General features: G+C 45.5%; 1 protein-coding gene across 7 annotated transcripts in view; it reads left to right on the top strand.

Annotated features, from left to right (window-relative positions):
- Window positions 1-18,990, top strand: part of LNX1 (ligand of numb-protein X 1) — a 199,962-nt gene that overhangs the window by 147,750 nt on the left and 33,222 nt on the right. For all 7 annotated transcript variants that reach the window (XM_073805255.1, XM_019928167.3, XM_073805258.1 and 4 more), the window contains 4 exons: window positions 4,480-4,718; window positions 5,223-5,375; window positions 11,226-11,428; window positions 14,332-14,703. In XM_073805255.1, the coding sequence (XP_073661356.1) occupies window positions 4,480-4,718; window positions 5,223-5,375; window positions 11,226-11,428; window positions 14,332-14,703 (967 nt within the window). The remainder of the gene's footprint in view (window positions 1-4,479; window positions 4,719-5,222; window positions 5,376-11,225; window positions 11,429-14,331; window positions 14,704-18,990) is intronic.

Here is an 18,990-nt window from a genome sequence, read left to right as displayed (position 1 = left end):
CTGCACCCTTGAAATGGAACAGCACCGCTCCACGCAGCCCCCACCTGGCCTGATTAGCATATGAATTTGCAAGCCCTGGTTTCAAGTAAGAGCAGACTGGGCAATTAGTGAACTCAGTAAGAGAGTAGACTCAATGTTTACCTAATTCAGAAGTGAACTGAGAAAGAAAGAATGCAAAGGAAGTTAGAAGGCTAAAGGGGAGGTTGTGTAGTTACCCAGACTGTTATAATGAGTATATTGAGGCTCAGTTTGTCGTGGACCACTTTTATTCTTCTGTCATCAGAAAGGAGCCCTCCCCGGGACTTCCATGGTGGTCCAGTGGTTAAGACTTTGCCTTCCAATGGAGGGAGTGTGGGTTCGATCCCTGGTCCGGGAGCTAAGATCCCACATGCCTTGGCGCCAAAGAACCAAAACATAAAACAGAAGCAATATTGTAACAAATTCAATAGACTTACAAAAAAAAATAACCTTAAAAAAGAAAAGAAAAGAAACAAAAGGAGCCCTCCCCTGCAAACTAGCTTGTGCCACCCGGTTGGCCGAGCTCTGAGCCCCTCAGAGCCTCTGTGAAGTATGCCGGGGGTCCATCCTGCTTCAGGTCAACCCCCATTAGTAGTGAACTCATGGACTCAGGAATTTTTGCAAGGAGGGTCATTTTCTCTTCTTACTTCCCCCCCGCCCCCCGCCTATCCTTGCAAAAAAGACAAAAATTCCATGGCACCCCCACCCAGTGTCAGCATTCTTATATTAAGACAGATTTGCCTCTACTCACTTTGATATAGGAGCTCAGGATCTCAACTCTGTTATTAACACAACTGGTCGTCAGAGTTGCTTTGAACAGTTAGCATATCCAAAGTGGCTGAAAAATGGTTTTCCATGTTTCTTGTGTGCATCCTTCAAGTTCATGGCCGTCGCCCATCACCACCTGAGAGTACTTAGTGCTCAGGGATAACTAAAGGGCGAATAAATCCTGCCTGCTTTGAACACAACCCAGGGTTCAGCATATGTTCCTGTACTGGCCAAGGCTAATCAGCTCTTTTCCCCTCCTCCCCTCACTCGTGCCTGTAAATCAAGAGACCCCGGGATTAGTCAACACAAAAGAGATAATTAGTAAGTACAAGCTGCTACCTTCATAGATCACCGTGTGCCTCAGATCCGAGCTAAGCCAGGAAGCTGAAACAAGCAACATTGCACAAGTATGAGCCTCTTCAGCAGACCATTTTTATACAAGGTTTATGAGTCTGAATGTTTAAATCTACCCTCCCCAGATACTGTAAGGATGTCTGGGATACGAGGCCAGAGGGGAGGCTTCTAAGTCATTTTATGAGGTTTTCCTTTCCTGGACTAAACTGTGTCTTTGGAACCCCAAGGATTTGAAACAGAAATGGCTTCTTAATGGCATAGTCTTGGGATTCAGAGATGTTTAAATACCTTAACTCTTCTCACAGATATGGCAGCAGAATAAGATGCTACTTTTTTTTTCCACTGGGATATGCTGTGTCTCCTCAGAAAGCCATGGTGTGTGCCTTTGCCAGCCGTTTGTCCAATTGGAAAATTCATTTCCTGCTCTGGCAGGGCACATGGTCAAGGGCATTGCTGCCCCAAGAAAAGAAATACTGTTTCCAGTCCAACGAAATAGCCTAGGAACTTCCTAACCATGCGTTGCTAACCGATACTGCTGGCTTACAGAGAAGTGTTCCACTCGTATGTTTATGACTTTGGAGCTGCTCAAATGCACGCTGGCTTTCATTTTTTCCATCACACAATGTTTCTTCCAATTTTTGAGTTTCTCATATCAACCACTTTGCTATTTTTAAGCAGAACAATTCAAAGCCAAAGTAGCTAATCAGAACAGTAAACCCTCACCAATTCAAGCAGGGAGCTTGTACTCTTTCAGTGAGGGAAAAACTAGCATTAGAAACCGGGGGCCTGTTTCATGTTCTATGAGATAAGGATGTAGGGTTGTAAAATCAGAGTCCTTTTCTACTAATATTAAAACCACATTTCAGGGCTTTCCTGGTGGCTCAGTGGTTGAGAGTCCGCCTGCCGATGCAGGGAACATGGGTTCGTGCCCCGGTCCGGGAAGATCCCACATGCCGTGGAGCAACTGGGCCCGTGAGCCATGGCCACTGAGCCTGTGCGTCCGGAGCCTGTGCTCCGCAACGGGAGAGGCCACAACAGTGAGAGGCCCGTGTATCACACACACACACACACACACACACACACACACACACACAAAGAAAACACACACATTTCATCAAATCATCATCGATTATAAGAAGCATCATATTTTATGTACCAACAAGAAAAAAAATTTTTTTTCATTTATTTTTTAACTTATTTGTTTGGTTCCTCCGGATCTTGGTTGTGGCTTGCAGGCTCCTTAGTTGTGGCTTCAGGGCTTCTTAGTTGTGGCATGCGAACTCGTGGTTGCGGCAGCATGCATGTGGGATCTAGTTCCCTCACCAGGGATCGAACCCGTGCCACCTGCATTGGGAGCATGGAGTCTCATCCGTTGTACCACCAGGGAAGTCCCCTAACAAGAAAATTTTAAAACTGCCACTGGTTAAATCATTCCAAAACACCTTTAAAGATATCCCTGCAATGCATGGGTTGGTCAGATCAGACTTTGAAATCCATTCAGACACATATGGCGACATCTCCTGCCCTCTAGTTGTACTGTTTGGCATGAACTAGGCCTGTCCTTTAGGATGATCTCAGTAACAAAGTGTGACATCACTTTTCATCTCCTTGGGGGTATCTCTCTTGCTAAGCAAATAAAGCATTTGCTTGTCTCTTTGCAAGAAAATCAGAAATTGATGCCCTCCTTCTAAAGACAAATATTTACCACCAATATCAAATTTACATGCCACTGCTCCGTTTTTGAGACTTTCCACGTATACAGTACCTTTTCATTACAATGCTTAATCATAATGTAATCTTTTCTAAGACATTGAAGAGCAATTAAACTCAATGGCATAGTACCAAGAGTGGTGGCAACTCAATGGAAGGGACGAGATGGACACCTGTGACCATGTTTCCTTGGACAGTGGCATTTGTGTCATGACTGCAGCTTGGCAACCTGAAGCTGTGGGACCCCGTCAGTCACCCACGCATCCCAATCTCAGAGAAGTTAAAATGTGACAGAACAGGCATCTTAGAATGGTTGAATTATGGAAGTAGCTACAGTCTGTTGAGAATTCTCTATATATCTGGCAAGATATATAGAACTAAGCTCTTGACTTAATGTCAACCAGACCTTACAGCAACCCAAGATGTATGTGCAGATTAGAAAGTTTAACCAGGTTAACAAACGTGTCCCAGATCACACAGCTAGGTAAATTTCAGAGCAAGGATTCCCATCCAGACAAAAACCATAGATCTGGTTCTGTAGGCCATATAAATCATGGGCATATCAACTGAAGACTGCTGTTTGATTCCATTCTTGAGAACCGCGCCAAGCAGGCTCTCAAAGCATTATTTAAAATAGCTCAGCCGTATAAGGTTTTCTGTATTGAGTTGGTAAAAATCATTTATAAATTAACATCCATTATATGCAAATGGCCACTTCTTAAAGGGACCCGTCCATTTGATTTTTGCCTTCATAACCCCTGGGAAGGTGGTTTGGCTGTCTGCAGCACTTCCTCACCACAGTGAATGAGAGTTAAATCCTCCCCATTTGCTGATCAAAACCCGACCTAAGAGCTGAGACGACTTGCCCAGTGACAATGGAAGTGCGTCCATAGCAAAATATGGGCTTAGAAGGGCTCAAACCTCGGTGTCCTGGCCCTTACGCTTGCTCTTTAACATGCGTGGTGAATGGATATAGACCTGTTTTTTAAAGACCACGAATGTTGTTTTACCTTCCCAGTGTTAAAAGACATGAAAACTTTTAGCACATGGGAGCCCTGAGCTCCTGGTCCTGGCCACTCAGACCACCCCAGAGGTGGAGACTGGAAACCAGCAAGCCTGCCTCTACAGAATGTGAAGCTGAACCAACTCCTGTGGCTTTGTAGTGAGGGCATTTCTGTTTCCATGGACAGTTAAATATGGAATCTGGGAGGAGCTTTGTATTTATGGTCAGTGGTTTGGGAACTAAACCCAAAAGAAGGGACTGAGAGGGTGACTAAGGACTTTCATGGTCAAAGTAAACACCAGCAAGAAGGAATTACATCCAAATAGTTGAAGACTGCCAGCCTCAAGCCCTAGGCTTGTAGACCCCGTGACAGCTCTCGTAATTTGCATTCCAGGGGCCAGTGTAGAGTGCTTTAACAGAATGCTGTAGACATCTTTTAAAAATGGTTCTTTCAAGTCATTCATTCATTTGGTTGGCAAGTGTTTACTGACTTCCGTCCATGTGAGAAGGGAGAGGAGCCAGGGGTGAGTAAGTCGATTTCCAAGGGTGGCAAGCACGTGGACTTGAAGAGCCCTGGTTGAACAATGCGCAAAGCCTTCTCTGACCTCCTGCTGGTTTTGTTGCAGCTGCAAAGGTGCCTCCCACTACGGCCTCACCAAAGACCGGAAGAGGCACTCTCAGGAGGGCTGTCCAGACGGCTGTGCCAGCCTCACAGCAACAGCGCTGTCCCCAGAGGTTTCTGCAGCTGCCACTGTCTCCTTAATGACAGACGAGCCTGGCCTAGACAACCCTGCCTACGTGTCCACAGCAGAGGACGGTCAGCCAAACAGCCCCCTGGACTCTGGCCGGAGCAACCGAACAAGGGGTGAGTCAAAGGGGGTGGTTGTCCGGGAATGGACTCCTTGGCCTTGGGATTGCCCTGTCTGGAAAGTTATAGAAATGTTTTTTCAAGGGAAAAACGCTCTGGTAGTTTTGGGCAGCAACCCAACATCCAGTTCTCCAGAGTGAAATGAAACCGCGAGGACCTGAGATCATTAGACATGTGTGTAACCTGACCTGGCGAAAGGGGTTGAAGTTAGACCTAGTGATTCATCACTCCCTCGGTGTCCCTACCTTCCCATCCAGGTGGCTCGAGAAAAGTGCTGTTATATTCCATCCAGCCCAGGAAAAAAACCAAGCAGATTTTAAATAAACCATCCACATTGCATTGTAGAAAACTGAGAATATACAGCTAAGCAAATTCTATCATCGCACCACCTAGAAGTAATCACTGTTCACGATGTGTTGTGCGTGTCTTACCAGCCGCGTCCATAAAAGAGGACCTCTGTGAATACGTAGCTACTCTCCCTCCCTTCTCTCTTGTCCTCAGCACGGCCCTTTGAGCGATCCACCATCAGAAGCAGATCTTTTAAAAAAATAAACCGAGCCTTGAGTGTTCTTCGAAGGACAAAGTGTGGAAGTACAGTTGTCAACCAAGCTGAGCAGGGCAGAGAGAATTCTGAAAACACCACTGGCCCTGACGGTAAGTGGCCTCCCAGTAAGGCTGGGCTTCTGGAATGACGACTCCAGGCGTGATGACAACCAGACCGCCCCCACCCCCCGCTTTCTATGATACCTCTCTTCCCAAGGGCATAAATATTTCTTACCTTGATTGGCCTCTTCTTGCATAAGTAACCAAAGGCAGAAATTATTGTTCTCTTCTTACATAGATTGAGGGAAAAGGTTTTGGAACCCTTACCTTCAGATGCTAGCTTAGTGCATGTAAAGAATAATATAGTTTTTTTTTTTAACCGAATTATGCCTCAATTTATTTATTTATTTTTGTCTGCTTTGTGTCTTCGTTGCTACGCGTGGGCTTTCTCTAGTTGTGGCGAGCGAGGGCTACTCTTCGTTGCGGTACACAGGCTCTAGGTGCACGGGCTTCAGTAGTTGTGGCTCGTGGGCTCTAGAGCGCAGGCTCAGTAGTTGTGGCTCATGGGCTTAGTTGCTCCGCGGCCTGTGGGATCTTCCCGGACCAGGGATTGAACCTGTGTCCCCTGCCCTGGCAGGCAGATTCTTAACCATTGCGCCACCAGGGAAGTCCCAAGAATAATACAGTTAAGTGAAGAACATTTAGAACAGTGCCTGGCACATAGTAAATGCTATGTAGGTATTTATTCTTATTACCACTTTGTGTGATGTGTGGTTCTGAGTGTTTTCCATGCATTAACTCATTTAATCCTCAACAACTCTTTGAAGTAGCTACTACTATTATCCGTGTTTTACAGATGAGGAAACTGAGACACCAGGAGGTTACTTAGCTTGCCCCAAATTACCCTTCTAAACTTGGAATCCAGGTTAATTTGGTTCTAGAATCTATGCAAAGGAAGTTTATGGATCTTATCCTATGTGTTTTCCCCAATATAAATGGAGCTGAGAAAATACTGTCCTGTCCTTTCTTTTCATCTAATGTTAGACCTTTACAGCAGTAATAATAGTAGCTTCAGTTTTTTTTTTTGAGCTTTCCTGGGTGCCAGGTAGTGCTTTAAGTCATTTAAAGGTCACAGTGCTAAGGACAGTGATCGTGATTCTCATTTTACAGAAGAAACTTAGACTCCGAGAGATTGGGTAGCTAGTCCAAAGTCACCCATCTGGAAAATGGCAGACCTAGGATTTTAACTTGGGTCCTCTGGCCACAGAGCCCACTCGTTTACCCACTGGATTAAGCACCCTCCACTCCTTCGAGGTTGGGAGGTAAATCCGAAACCACCGTCCTTATCATGTTCTCAGAGAACTTGGAGCAGTCGTATAAGACCCCTGCTTATCCCCTCTCACCCTGTACACACGCTACATGCTCTGACTACTCTGAACTTATTGCTGTCCTATAAATACTGTGTCTCTCTCACTTCCATGTTGTTGTTCGTCCTGTACTCTCACGCCCCTTCAGCTGGCATCCTAATTCCTCTTTCCAGGCTCAGCATAGGCTTTGCCTCCTCCTGGGAGCCCTCCTTGACTCCCTCAGTCCTCTCTCCTTTGTGTTCTCAAAGCACCTGTATCTCTGTTATTGGCAATGTCACCTTTCATCGTAACTGTACCAATGGGGGCAGGGGCTCTTTATCTAAGTCTTTGTGTTCTCAAGTCCAAGCACAATATATGACACATAATAGTTTTTGCTGAATGTTTCTGCAATGAGTAAAAGGATTATAACTTCCTTTCTGCCAGTCTTCCCCGCTTATTAAAGCCTCCTTAATTCCATTCCATGTAAAGTTTTCTCCTACCTGAATAAGATTGATTTGCATGTTTATTGCAGAAACTTTTAAAATAAAATATTACTATGTGTAAGACATTGGCCTAGGCTCTGTACTTTTTTTTTTTACTGAAGTACAGTTGATTTACAATATTATGTTAGTTTCAGATGTACCACATAGTGATTCAATATTTTTATAGATTATACTTCATTTATAGCTATTATAAAATATTGGCTATATTCCCTGTGCTGTGCAATATATCCTTGTAGCTTATTTATTTTATACATAGTCGTTTGTACCTCTTAATCCCCTACCCCATTTTGTTCCTCTCCTCTTCCCTCTCCCCACTGGTAACCACTAGTTTGATCTCTATATCTGTGAATCTGTTTCTGTTTTTATTTTCTAGATTCCACATGTAAGTGATAACATACAATATTTGTCTTTTTCTGTCTGACTTATTTCGCTTAACATAATACCCTCCAGGTCCATCTACATTGTTGCAAACAGCAGAATTTCATTCTTGTTTATGGCTGAGTAGTATTCTGTTGTATACATACCACATCTTCTTTATCTATTCATCTGTTGATGGACACTTAGCCAAGCTATGGAAGCAACCTATCTTGGTAAATAATGCAGCTATGAACACTGAGGTGCATGTATCTTTTCAGATTAATGCTTTTGTTTTCTTTGGATATATACCCAGGAATGGAATTACTGGATGATATGGTAGTTCTATTTTTAGTTATTTGAAAAACCTCCATACTGTTTTCTATAGTGGCTGCATCAATTTACATTCCTACCAACAGTGTACTAGGGTTCCCTTTTCTCCACATCCTCGCCCTCATTTGTTATTTGAAGACTTTTTTTTTTTTTTTTCCCCCTGCGGTACATGGGCCTCTCACTGCTGTGGCCTCTCCCATTGTGGAGCACAGGCTCCGGACGCGCAGGCCCAGTGGCCATGGCTCACGGGCCCAGCCGCTCCACGGCATGTGGGATCTTCCCGGACCGGGGCATGAACCCGTGTCCCCTGCATGGGCAGGCGGACTCTCAAGCACTACGCCACCAGGGAAGCCCTGGAAGACTTTTTGATGATGGCCATTCTGACAGGTGTGAGGTGATTAGCGATGTTGAGCATCTTTTCATGTGCCTGTTGGCCATATCTGTACATCCTCTTTGGAAAAAATGCCTTTTCATGATCTCTGCCCGTTTTTTACTCAGGTGGTTTGTTTTTTTGATATTGAGTTGTATGAGCTGTTTATATAGGTAAGCTCTGCACTTTTATATAAAGATTATAAAATCCAGCTCCTGGTTCCAAGAAGTTCATTCAAGACAAAAAATAAAATACCAGAAAGAGTGAGATATAAATAAACAAAAATGACAGCTGTCAAGAGAGGCGCGCCTCTTCCCAGTGGGACGGTGTAATCCGTGTTTAAGGAGTGGTTATGACCTGGATGGGCATCCCCATCTCGACTGTGTGTTGGAAAGTAGTGGGAGATGAGGTTAAGGCCAGATTAGAAGGGTTCTGGATGCCATTTAGGAGTCTTGACTTGGGGCAGTGAACATACCTGGAAGCTTTTGCATAGAGTTATAGCAGGATGGAAGCTGTGTTTCAGGAAGATGAAGATGGCATCTGTGTTATGTGTGCAGGGGCTTCAAGTAGGAGAGAATGGATTTCCTCAGGTGCTCCAGGAAGCTATTACTCCACAGTGGGGTGAGGTATTATGACTCAGTGAGGCTGGTACAGGATTTGTGAGGCAACAAAGCTTTTAAAAAGGGCCTTAGGATCTCATTGCTTCAGTAAGTAACCCGCAGTTAGTATGGTGAACGCCCATGGTTTTATCCATCCTTTTCATATCAGTAAAGAGACTGACTTCACTACTTAGCTGTGTGACCTGGCCAGGTTACTTGACTTCTCTGAGCTTTAGTATTTCATCATCCAAAACAACAGGGGTGATAATAATCTAGTTCAAAGGGTTGCTGTGAGGACTAAACAAACAACAAAGTGTCATGCAACTTGCTTAGCTCAATGGCCAGCATATAATAAACACTTGGTAAATGATACTATATCCTTTAGTCCTTAAGTAAGGACACAATACTGAAAAACTTTCAGACCAGCACTAGTTTGGCAGTTTAAAAATTACTTTAACTCTCAAAGGGAAGGTCACTAGGGTCTCATTATTGTAGCTCTAATTAACGTTTCCAAGTGTGACTGGGTATGTCCTTTCAGACTATCAAACATCCTTGATCAGCTAGATTTGGGCGCATGGTTTTTGTAAATCTGTTGGGAAAAAGAGTAGAAAGGGAGAGGGAGGAGAGAGAGAAAACCAGCAGCTTTGATGATAATTTCCAAATCTTTCTTTGCTCAAAATGATTTTTTTTTAAGAACTTCCATTTCCTTGTCACCAGACCTGTTCCAACAAATACTTGTGGATAGAGCCTACTTAAGGTAATCAAGATAGTTTAAACGTTAATTGAACTCGGTCACCCAAGCTCTGTTAGCACCAGGAGCTGACAGATGAAGGCTGCTGCCCACAGCCTTACAGCAAAGCCCAATTGCTTACATTAAATTAACTCCCAGTGGGGGGTAAAGACCCACATTTACAACGGCTCCAGCTTCCTCTGGCAGCTAAATTGCTTTGTGTATCATGTTCTGCAATACTTAGAAATAATTTTAATTCTTGCTGTATTGTTCCTAGAGAGTTGAGTACTCATCCATGAACTCATAGTTCACTAGGGAAAATGCATTAAGGTCATGGGTTTTGAAAATAGTCAGAAAGAGTGTTTTATGTAGAACCAGGCCTGCAGTTTTGATCTTTCCCGATGACATAATTAAGGGAGAATCATAGGGCAGAGGCAGCTGTCAGCAGCTACAGGAGACAAAAGCATCAGTGCTCTCAACATCCTAACTCGAGCCTCAAGCAACTGGGGAGGAGCTGCAGCTCCCGTCAAACTAGGTGTTACGTGGCCGGCATTTCCTGGTGTCCCCCTGTAGGCTTCTATTCCAGCCGAGGTGGAGGACAGCGCCAGTCGTTGCTGCTGGCTGTGGGTCTGTAGACCAAGTCCCCTGTGGACCCGTTGCCGGCTGTGGACCCCTGGCTTCAGGGGACTCTGAGGAAGGTGACAGGAGCTGTCATCAGGAGCCCCGGGTTCTGACCTGGCTCTGAGGACCACCACCTAACTGCCACCTCCAGCCAGTCGTGCCACTTCTCCTCTCCGAGCTCACGCATCCTCCCTTGTGAAACAAAGGTCTGACTGTCACTGTCAAACTACACAGCCTGAGAAGCAATTCTGTGTGTGGGCCCAGCAGGGCGGGGGACCCGTGACAGATTTCAAGGCGAAAGAGTCCTCAGTGAAAAGGTGAAGTTTGGAAACACCAGCCTGGGTCTCTGAACCTCCTTTTGGCTCTGAATCCAGCCATACAAGCGGATCAGGGACGAACCTCTGGATGCCACCAGCTGGGCCTGGGCCTCTTTCCTTGATCGTGAATTAGGCCATTTGACTTCCCTTTACTGACAACAGGGTAGAGAGGACTGATTCACTAAGCCTGAAAAGCAGGTCCTCCCAGGAGGAGATCTTCAAAATGATCAAAAAGAGCAAAACAGGCTTGTTCTGTTTTGCCCCTTGATTAGTAAGTGATCAAACTGCAGCCCTTTGCATGATGACTGTTCGTTCATTCCTCTTCATTCGGTAAACATAGGCTGAAGTCTCCTGTGTACAGAGATCTGTGCACAGAACTACAAAACAGCCAGAAATTATGTCCTCAAGGATCTTAGAGTCCAGTGGTGGGTATAAGAAATGGGCATGAATAATAATAGTAATAATAATAATAGAAGGCTCGGTGCCATGAGAAATAAAGCTTTATGGGAAATGGGAAGTTTAGAGAGAGCAGGGGGAAAGGGATCAGGGTAGAGTTTAATTGGAAGGGATCATTTCATGCAGGCCTTGAAGGAAAAGTTGGGTTTAGGCCTAGAATGGAAAACATTCCAGGCAGAGAGACTTATGCTGGCACAGAGGCAGGAAGATGGAAAACATGTACAAGGAACAATGAATAGTTTAGTTTGGCTGGAACCAAAGTTTGGCAAGAAAAGGAGTGGTTGGAAATGTCCGTTGGGGGGGGTGTCTTAAATAAACATTGTCCATTTTAGTCTTTCCAAGGTTGTATCACCTGATTCCATATGGTGAAATTACCAGAGTCAAGATCAACCGAGCGGATCCCAATGAAAACCTCTCCATTAGGCTTGTGGGAGGCAATGAAACCCCGCTGGTCCACATCATTATCCAGCACATTTATCGTGATGGGGTGATTGCCAGAGACGGCCGGCTACTGCCAGGAGACATCATCCTAAAGGTAGAGACCACGGCTGTGGAGCCATGAAGAGGGTCTTAGCAAAAGTCACTTCAGAGCAAATCGGTGGGTGGGTGGGTGGGTGGATGGATGGATGGATGGATGGATGGATGGATGGACGGGCGGACGGACGCATGCGTAAAGCACTAACGTAAATGTGGAGCCGTCACTTTCCATAGTTCTTATGTTGATATGGCTCTTCATACAAGATTTGTAATCTGAGATAGGTCCCTAACCCTTCTGTCTTTCTTGTATTTTTTTTTTTTTTTTTTTTTTTTTTTTGGCCCTGCCACACAGCATGCGGGATCTTAGTTCCCCGACCAGGTGCCCCCTGCAGGGGCAGTATGGAGTCCTAACCACCGGACCACCAGGGAATTCCCATTCTCGTTCTTTTGATCTCTTTCTCTCTCTATAAATACTGTCTCTGTATCATGTATCTTTTTCTTTTTTTTTGCGGTACGCGGGCCTCTCACTGTTGTGGCCTCTCCCGTTGCGGAGCACAGGCTCCGGACGCGCAGGCTCAGCGGCCGTGGCTCACGGGCCCCGCCGCTCCACGCCACGTGGGATCCTCCCGGACCAGGGCACGAACCCGCGTCCCCTGCATCGGCAGGCGGACTCTCAACCACTGCGCCACCAGGGAAGACCCTCTGCATCATTTTGTCTCTGTGTTCCCCTCCTTCCTCTGCCTTCTGCTATCTTCCCCCTCCCTTTTCTCTACCTCTGCGTTCTTCTCTCTTCCTTTTCCTCCTCCCTCCTCTCTCTTCCTCTCTCACCCTTTCCTCCCACTTTAAGTAGCACTAACATAAAACAATATAAAACCGAAGCCTATATCTTCTTAAATTGTTTTTAGAGCAGATAAATGGAACATTTTATATTTTACTTAATCACTTACATTCACACACCCCTCTAAAGTAAATTTCCTAGAGCTTAATGGCCCTTCACACACACGCACGCACACACATCCCTAAGCTATTCTGCCAACCCACAGGCATTCCAGGGGAGACAGGTGGTGGAAGAGAACACGTGGGGCATTACTGTCCTCTGAGGCTTGACTGAGGGGAAGGATGCTAGGGAGGAATTTTCAGAAGAAGAGAAAGGATAAAGGAAGAGTTGTTTATCAGACAGAAGTCCAACATGTGCCAAAAGTGATAAGAAAAAATCCCTGCCTTGGTCATATATTTCCTGTCTGAAACTCAGATGACAGTTTCATCCCATCCCTTCTGGGTTGCTGAGGGGCCAGCTCCTGATACATCATGCGCTGGTTCTCTGGCAAAGAAATTCTTATTGTTTGGAATAAGAGGAGAAAGAACTTAAAGCAGTTATTGTAGAAACACTGATGTTCTCACTGGCCTCCGAGGTGGAGTACGAGGCAGGGCCTGTCAACCTCAAGGGACGGTCAGCCGTGCAATCAGCGACACTCTGCATGGCTTCCTCCCAGTTCTGCGGAAACTATGCTGCCTGGAACGGTTGCCTAAGGAAAACCTTTTTGATTCTTGTGACCTTCAACTGGCACTTGCAAGCAAAAGAGGTGCCAGGAGTATTTAGCAGGCGACCCTGACTTTCTTTTGGCCTCGGTGTGATGGAGAAAACCAGACCCGGGATAAGGTGTCAGAGCAGAGCCAGGTCTTTGAGCTCACCTGTGCTTGGACAGAGGTGATGAGCCTTGTCCGAGCACGAGGGAGCCTCCGTCCATCCCTGGAGATGGAACAGAGGACTAGCGATGGCACGCTGCAGGCAGGCCCATGAAATCTCATTCCAAGATTCTTCTAACTGTTGGCTGCAAGTACAGGAAATCTTACCAAACCATAGAAATTCAAGAAGGTTGTTTCTCTTCTGTGAGGCCTCCTTCCTTAAGCACAGAGTGTAGTGCTGCTGTGAAATTATTTTCTTCCCAGGCAGTGACCAGCACTGAGATCTGAAGCCTTCAGGCTGGGCCTGCCTAGAGTAATTAAAACCAGAAAGCCCCATGCAGCATCAGCCCTGAAGATCATTAGCGAGGCACAAATGAGTGGGCCAAGCTGGAGGACATTTAAGCAGCCTAATAACGTGATCCAGCCTTTCAATAAAAGAGCCGAGAAGCTTCCATTCACATCCGTTTGTTTGAAACTGGAGAGATTTTTTTTCTCTCCTTTGCTGAGAACATGGGCAAAAGACCTTGTAGGTGAACACCTGGAGACTTGACACACACACACACAGACACACACACACACACACACTTGCCAACACTCAAATATTTTCATGTACACACACATTCCCTCCCTCCCTCCCCCCCCTCCCTCCCTCTCTCTCTCTCTCTCTCTCTCTCTCTCTCTCTGTCTCTCTCTGTCTCTCTCTGTCTCTCTCTGTCTCTCTCTGTCTCTCTTTCTGTCTCACTCTCTCACACACACACACACACACACACACACAGTAGTGGGGCCTGGAAGTTCCAGTACAGGTGATCCAGGGAGAAAAATTCATCTGGAGATGTTTGGAAAGAAAATGCCAACTCAGTTTGATTTAAACAGCAGTTTAATGTAATCATTAATCAGAAATTTTCTTTTCTTCTTTTGCCTTTTCCCACTTTGTCTTCCTTTTCCTCCCCCCTTCAGCTGAAAAATAAGTTTAGCAAGCAACAGAAAGGAGGGTTAGGACTATATAAATACATTCAAGGGCCTGTGTAAGGACAAGACTGAAGAAAGATGGTGTCTGCTGAGAGAGTTGAAAAGGTGTGCAGCTAAGACTCAGGGAAACCGGGTTACAGGTTCTGTTGGAAGATGGGGGTATCTGGACGGAGAAGAAGGTGATAGAGCAGAGTGGTCCTTCAGGAAGGGCCCCAGGGAGTCTGTGGGCTGGGCCTTTGGGGCAGGTTTGTGGCCGGTGGCGTGGACGGCTCGGTCGCTGCAGATTCTGAGGTCCCCTTGCCCTAGGTCAACGGGATGGACATCGGCAACGTACGGCACAACTATGCCCTGCACCTCCTGCGGCAGCCCTGCCAGGTGCTGTGGCTGACGGTGCTGCGGGAGCAGAAGTTCCGGAGCAGGACTGATGGGCAGCCCCTGGACACCTACGGGCCCCGGGATGACAGTTTCCACGTGATCCTCAACAAAAGCAGCCCGGAGGAGCAGCTTGGAATAAAACTGGTGCGCAAGGTGGACGAGCCTGGGGTGTTTATTTCCAACGTTCTGGATGGTGGCGTGGCAGACCGACACGGTCAGCTGGAGGAGAACGATCGTGTGTTAGCCATCAATGGACATGACCTTCGGTACGGCAGCCCGGAAAGTGCAGCTCATCTGATTCAGGTGGGTCACAGGTCATTACAAGATCCCAGTCAGCAGTTGCCAGCATGATTAGGAACACTCGTCACCCTGACCCACCTACCCTGTTACTACCCCGTGTGACGTACAGTGCCTCCCTTTCGAGGAGCTGAGGGTGGAGGGCCAGGGAGGAATATTACTCCAGCAAATGGTGTGTCCTGGGGTCATGGCCATTCCGTTGGCGTTGCCAGTCATCCAGTCTTGAATGCAGGTAAACACATTGGGCGAGGTGTTGCAACCCCACCGGGTTAAGATCACTCAAGGTCAGCGGGGTTGTGTCATCCCTGTACCTAGTATGATAGTCATAGACTCAGGGCTCACTTAGATGTGTTCTGGACACTTCCAAGACATCTGGTGGTACCAACTCCTGTAAGAAGCTGCACCATGTGCCCTCCAGGGATCCTGTGGACAAGAAACCACTGTAGGATTGGCTAAGGCTGAGCCCTGTCTCCATGGCTGAGTCCGGCCCCCTTCGAAAGCCCAAGGGAACTCGAATATGAACCTAAGGAAGTCCCCCTATAGGAGAGGCATACAAATTATCATTAGTCAGGCAAATAGAGCTCCTGATAGCCTGACATTAGTTCAACCTAATTCACTCTCCTGACAGGCGCGATGTTACCAAGCCCCAGCATGCATCCTGTTGACTTTGGCTGGGTCACCATGAGTTTTTCTTTTTGTTGTTGTTGTTTTTCATTGAACTATAGTTGATTTACAATGTTGTGTTTCAGGTATACAGCAAAGTGATTCAGTTTTACATAGATATGTATAATTTATTCTTTTTCAGATTCTTTTTCCTTATAGGTTATTACAAAATATTGAGTGTAGTTCCCTGTGCTATACAGTAGATCCTTGTTGGTTATGTATTTTATATATAGTAGTGTGTATATGTCAATCCCAAACTCCTAATTTATCCCTCTCCCACCTTCCCCTTTGGTAACCATAAGTTTCTTTTCTATGTTTGTGGATCTATTTCTGTTTTGTAAATAGGTTTATTTGTATCTTTTTTTTTAGATTTCACATATAAGCAATATCATGATATTCGTCTTTCTCCGTCTGACTTACTTCACTTAGTATGATAATCTCTAGATCCATCCACGTTGCTGCAAATGACTTTTTTTTCATTTTTTTTATGGCTGAGTAATATTCCATTGTGTATATGTACCACCTCTTCTTTATCCATTCCTGTGTCAATGGATACTTAGGTTGCTTCCGTGTCTTGGCTATTGTAGACAGTGCTGCAATGAATATTGGGGTGCATGTATCTTTTTGAATTATAGTTCTCTCCAGATATATGCCCAGGAGTGGGATTGTAGGATCATGTGGCAACTCTGTTTAGTTTAAGAAACCTCCACACTCTTCTCCGTAGTGGCTTTACCAATTTTCATTTCCACCAACAGTATATATAGGAGGGTTCCCTTTTCTCCACACCCTCTCCAGCATTTATTATTTGTAGACTTTTTGATGATGGCCATTCTGACTGATGTGAGGTGATACCTCATTGTAGTTTTGATTTGCATTTCTCTAATAATTAGTGAGGTTGAACATGTTTTCATGTTCCTGTTGGCCATCTGTATGTCTTCTTCGGAGAAATGTCTATTTAGATCTTCTGCCTATTTTTTGATTGGGTTATTTATTTTTCATCATGAGTTTTTCTAATGTTCTCTGAGCTTCCAGCTTTATTCCTAGAGAGACAGGCTTTGTTCTGGGCTCTTGTATTCTAACCCTTTAATCCACTTCATTTAGCCAAAATGTATTAAGTTTTTGCTCCTTGCCTAGCTCTGGATTAGGTGCAGAGAACAGGGAGATGATGACCTCTTAGGCTGGTCTCCCAAAGGAGTCCACAGTCTAGTAGAGGAGGTGGACTTTTTCTAAATGACTGCCATGTGGTGTGACAGTGTGTAATGGTGAAATTAAGTAGAGTGCTGGTATAGACAAAGGAGAGTGGTTTTTTTTTTTTTTTTTTTTTTTTACTGAGATGGGGTCTAGAAATTCTTCACAGAGGAGGAAAATCTTGAACTGGGGTTTTGATGGATCAGCAGACGTTCTCTAGGTGCATGAGGCAGGGAGGGTCATTCTAAGGAGACACAACACAAAAGAATGTTTCCCCAAAAGCCAGTTAGGGAAATGGTTAACATCTGGAGAGTGGTATACATTTTAAAAGCAGCAATAGATAAGGCAAGAGTGGTAGGCAAGGGCCAGATCATGTAGAGTTTTACAGGCCATGATAAGGAGCTCAGACCTTACCCCCAAGGCCATGCGGTGTCATTGGAAGGGTTTAAGAAATGAAGTGACATGACTTTCTAGCAAGATCTCTCTAGAGGCAGTGGAGAGCTGACAGGAGAGGGGCAAGACCAGAGGCCTTGTCTTAAGATGCGTTTGCAGTTATCCGGCACATCACGTCAGCTTCCACTTAGTGACTGAAGTATTAATTCTTCAAGTATAGACAGAGTCAGCAGCAGTAGCTGACTGGTCCTTGTACCAAGTTCCATGGAGGATGACATTCAGAAGACAGAGCCTACTCTCAAGGACTTGATCATCTCAGTACAAACACATCTCCCTACCCTTGGGTTCCAGTCATGGAGCTCTTCCAGGTGTCGGCAACTCTTTTCACTGTCGTATGTGTGGTATCTTATCCCTCTCTTTTGAGGAGAACCAAGCAGCGGATGAAATTATTGCCATTTTAAAGGTGGAAAGCCTGAGGCAGAGGGTGCAAGGGGACTTACCCTGCTTCCTCCAGCCACCAGGACAGGAAGTACATGTGGTGCTTTGGTCCCCAAGCTGGGACTTCTGATGGTGCCCCAGTTCCAAGGTGATTCTTAACCTGATGGCCGTCCATCTGCCCTGTGGGGCCTGAGGTCACGCCCTGTGGAGCCGGGGGAGCACAAAACCAGAGTTACAAGAGACATTTCCTTTCTGCACTTTATGCCGTCTATTCCCAAGTTCACATGCCCAGCTCCAACTTCTTTGAACACCACACTTGCATAGACAGCTGCCTGCTTGGTATCTCCATGTGGCTGTCTAAAACGCATCTCAAATTTAATGTCCAAAAGTGAACCCTTGACTTCTCCCCGCTCCACCCCTTTCCAAACCTGCTCTTCCTCTCAGTCTTTCCTCACCTCTAGAAATGGCACCGCCATTTTCTCAGTTACTTGGACCAAAAAGAATCGTTACTCTTCTGCATCCCCAGCCTACAATTCATCTCTCACCAACTCCATGGCTTGGATCAGCCAGGCCACCATTATCTTTGGTCTAGGCCACTGCAAGAACCTCTTAACTGGTCTCCTTGCTTCCATATTCCATGCTCCTCGCCTCTCTCTCGACTCAGCAGTTAGAATGACCACTTTACAGAGTCAATTCCACCATGTCGCTTTCTTGCCCTCAGCTCTCTGGCGCTTCCCAAGGCACTCAGATTAAAACTCCAAATCCTTACAGTGACCTGCAAAGCCATGCTAATCTGGTCTTTAGTTGTCTCTGCAACCTCATCTTAAGCAGATGGGGGAGAATTTCTGGTATTCTCCCCCTTGTTTAACCATGCTCAGTCACACTGCCTTCTTGCTATTCCTCAAATATTTTTAAGAACTTTCTCAACTCAAGGCTGGTGTTCTTGCTGTCCCTCTGATCAAAAGACTCTTACAAATGTCTATAGAACTCCTACACTTCACTCAGGTCTCTCCTCAAATGTCACCTCCTCAGAGACACCTTCGCTGACAATCCCACTTAAAGTGGCATCTCCCACCCTCAATTCTCAATTCTGTATCCCCTAATCTTCTTGATCTTCTTTTTTTGGCCATGCCACACGGCTTGTGAGATCTTAGTTCCCCAACCAGGGATCGAACCCATGCCCGCGGCATTGGAAGCGCTAAGTCTTAACCACTGGACCACCAGGGAAGTCCCTAATCTTCTTTACCTTCTACCAACAAATTATTGTATTATTACCTGCCAATCTAGCATAGTATAGTACAATAGAGTATTATATCTCAAGCACTTAGAGATATGCCTGGCAGTAATAGGCACTCAATAAATATTTGAATGAATAAGTTTAGTCAAATTATAAAAATGTATAATTATATATAATTCACACATTAATCCCATCTCATAGGGATATTTTTTGTCAAACCATTTACTGAAGAACAAGCACCAAATCCACTTTTACGTTATTTGTCCCCAAGATAGAACTCTACTTGTTGTCGCCTTGAATTTGCTCAGTGATTATTGGTTGAGCACCTTCTAAGTGCCAAGAGGTGTGTAGTACAACGGTGAACAAGACTGACA

This window comes from Tursiops truncatus, chromosome 5 (genome assembly GCF_011762595.2).
Source record: "Tursiops truncatus isolate mTurTru1 chromosome 5, mTurTru1.mat.Y, whole genome shotgun sequence".
Lineage (NCBI taxonomy): Eukaryota > Metazoa > Chordata > Mammalia > Artiodactyla > Delphinidae > Tursiops > Tursiops truncatus.
Note: the sequence above shows the minus strand (reverse complement) of the source record. Positions and strands in the feature narration are given on the sequence as shown.